This window comes from Belonocnema kinseyi, chromosome 8 (assembly GCF_010883055.1).
Source record: "Belonocnema kinseyi isolate 2016_QV_RU_SX_M_011 chromosome 8, B_treatae_v1, whole genome shotgun sequence".
NCBI lineage: Eukaryota > Metazoa > Arthropoda > Insecta > Hymenoptera > Cynipidae > Belonocnema > Belonocnema kinseyi.
This window is the reverse complement of record NC_046664.1, coordinates 98,036,976-98,038,056: the sequence shown is the minus strand read 5'-3', so window position 1 is coordinate 98,038,056 and position 1,081 is coordinate 98,036,976. Positions and strand designations below refer to the sequence as shown.

At 46.4% G+C, this 1,081-nt stretch overlaps 1 protein-coding gene across 1 annotated transcript in view; it reads left to right on the top strand.

Annotated features, from left to right (window-relative positions):
- The window catches only part of LOC117178620 (dosage compensation regulator-like), a 32,564-nt gene that overhangs the window by 28,838 nt on the left and 2,645 nt on the right, over positions 1-1,081 (top strand). Inside the window, exon 12 of the mRNA XM_033370043.1 lies at positions 57-1,079. Coding sequence (XP_033225934.1) covers positions 57-1,079 — 1,023 coding nt within the window. The remainder of the gene's footprint in view (positions 1-56; positions 1,080-1,081) is intronic.

Below are 1,081 nucleotides of genomic sequence, written 5' to 3'. Positions count from 1 at the left end.
ACCGTATGGTAGCATAATGTTCTGTACGGTTGGAGTTCTCCTACGAAAACTGGAAGGTGGATTGCGAGGAGTTTCTCACGTGATCGTTGACGAAATTCACGAACGCGATGTTAATTCTGATTTCATCATGGTTGTCCTGCGAGACATGGTTCACATGTACCCAGATCTGAGAATTATTCTCATGTCGGCTACGATAGACACTACCTTGTTCAGCAAGTACTTTAACGACTGTCCGGTTATTGAAATTCCAGGAAGGGCTTATCCAGTACAGCAATACTTTTTAGAAGACTGTGTCCATTTAACAAAATTCGTACCTCCTATGGATACCCGAAAACGCAAAAGCCGCGATGCAGACGACGCAGCTTCAACGGACGAACCAGAGGAAAATCTTAACAAGGTTGTCAGTAATGACTATAGCCCACATACGAAAAACGCTATGGCTCAGCTTACGGAGAAAGAAATTAGCTTTGAGCTGATAGAGGCTCTCTTGAAATATATCAAAGATCAAAATGTACCCGGTGCTGTGCTGATCTTTTTGCCTGGATGGAATCTTATCTTCGCTCTGCTGAAGCATTTGCAGCAACATCCTCTTTTTGGAGGATCAGGATACTGCCTCATCCCACTGCACTCTCAGCTGCCCAGAGAAGATCAGCGCAAGGTTTTCGATCCAGTGCCTCCGAGTGTGACAAAGATCATCCTCTCCACCAACATAGCGGAAACTTCAATCACAATTAACGATGTTGTCTACGTGATCGACTCATGCAAGGCCAAAATGAAGCTCTTCACCTCGCACAACAACATGACGAACTATGCGACTGTCTGGGCAAGCAGAACGAATCTTGAACAACGCAAGGGTCGTGCTGGTCGTGTTAGGCCCGGATTTTGCTTCCACCTTTGCTCCAAAGCCCGGTTCGACAGATTGGACGAGCACATGACTCCAGAGATGTTTAGAACTCCCTTGCATGAGCTGGCCTTGAGTATCAAGTTGCTCAGGTTGGGAAGCATTGGTCAGTTCCTTTCGAAGGCCATCGAACCGCCTCCTATTGACGCTGTCATTGAAGCTGAAGTCATGCTTAGAGGT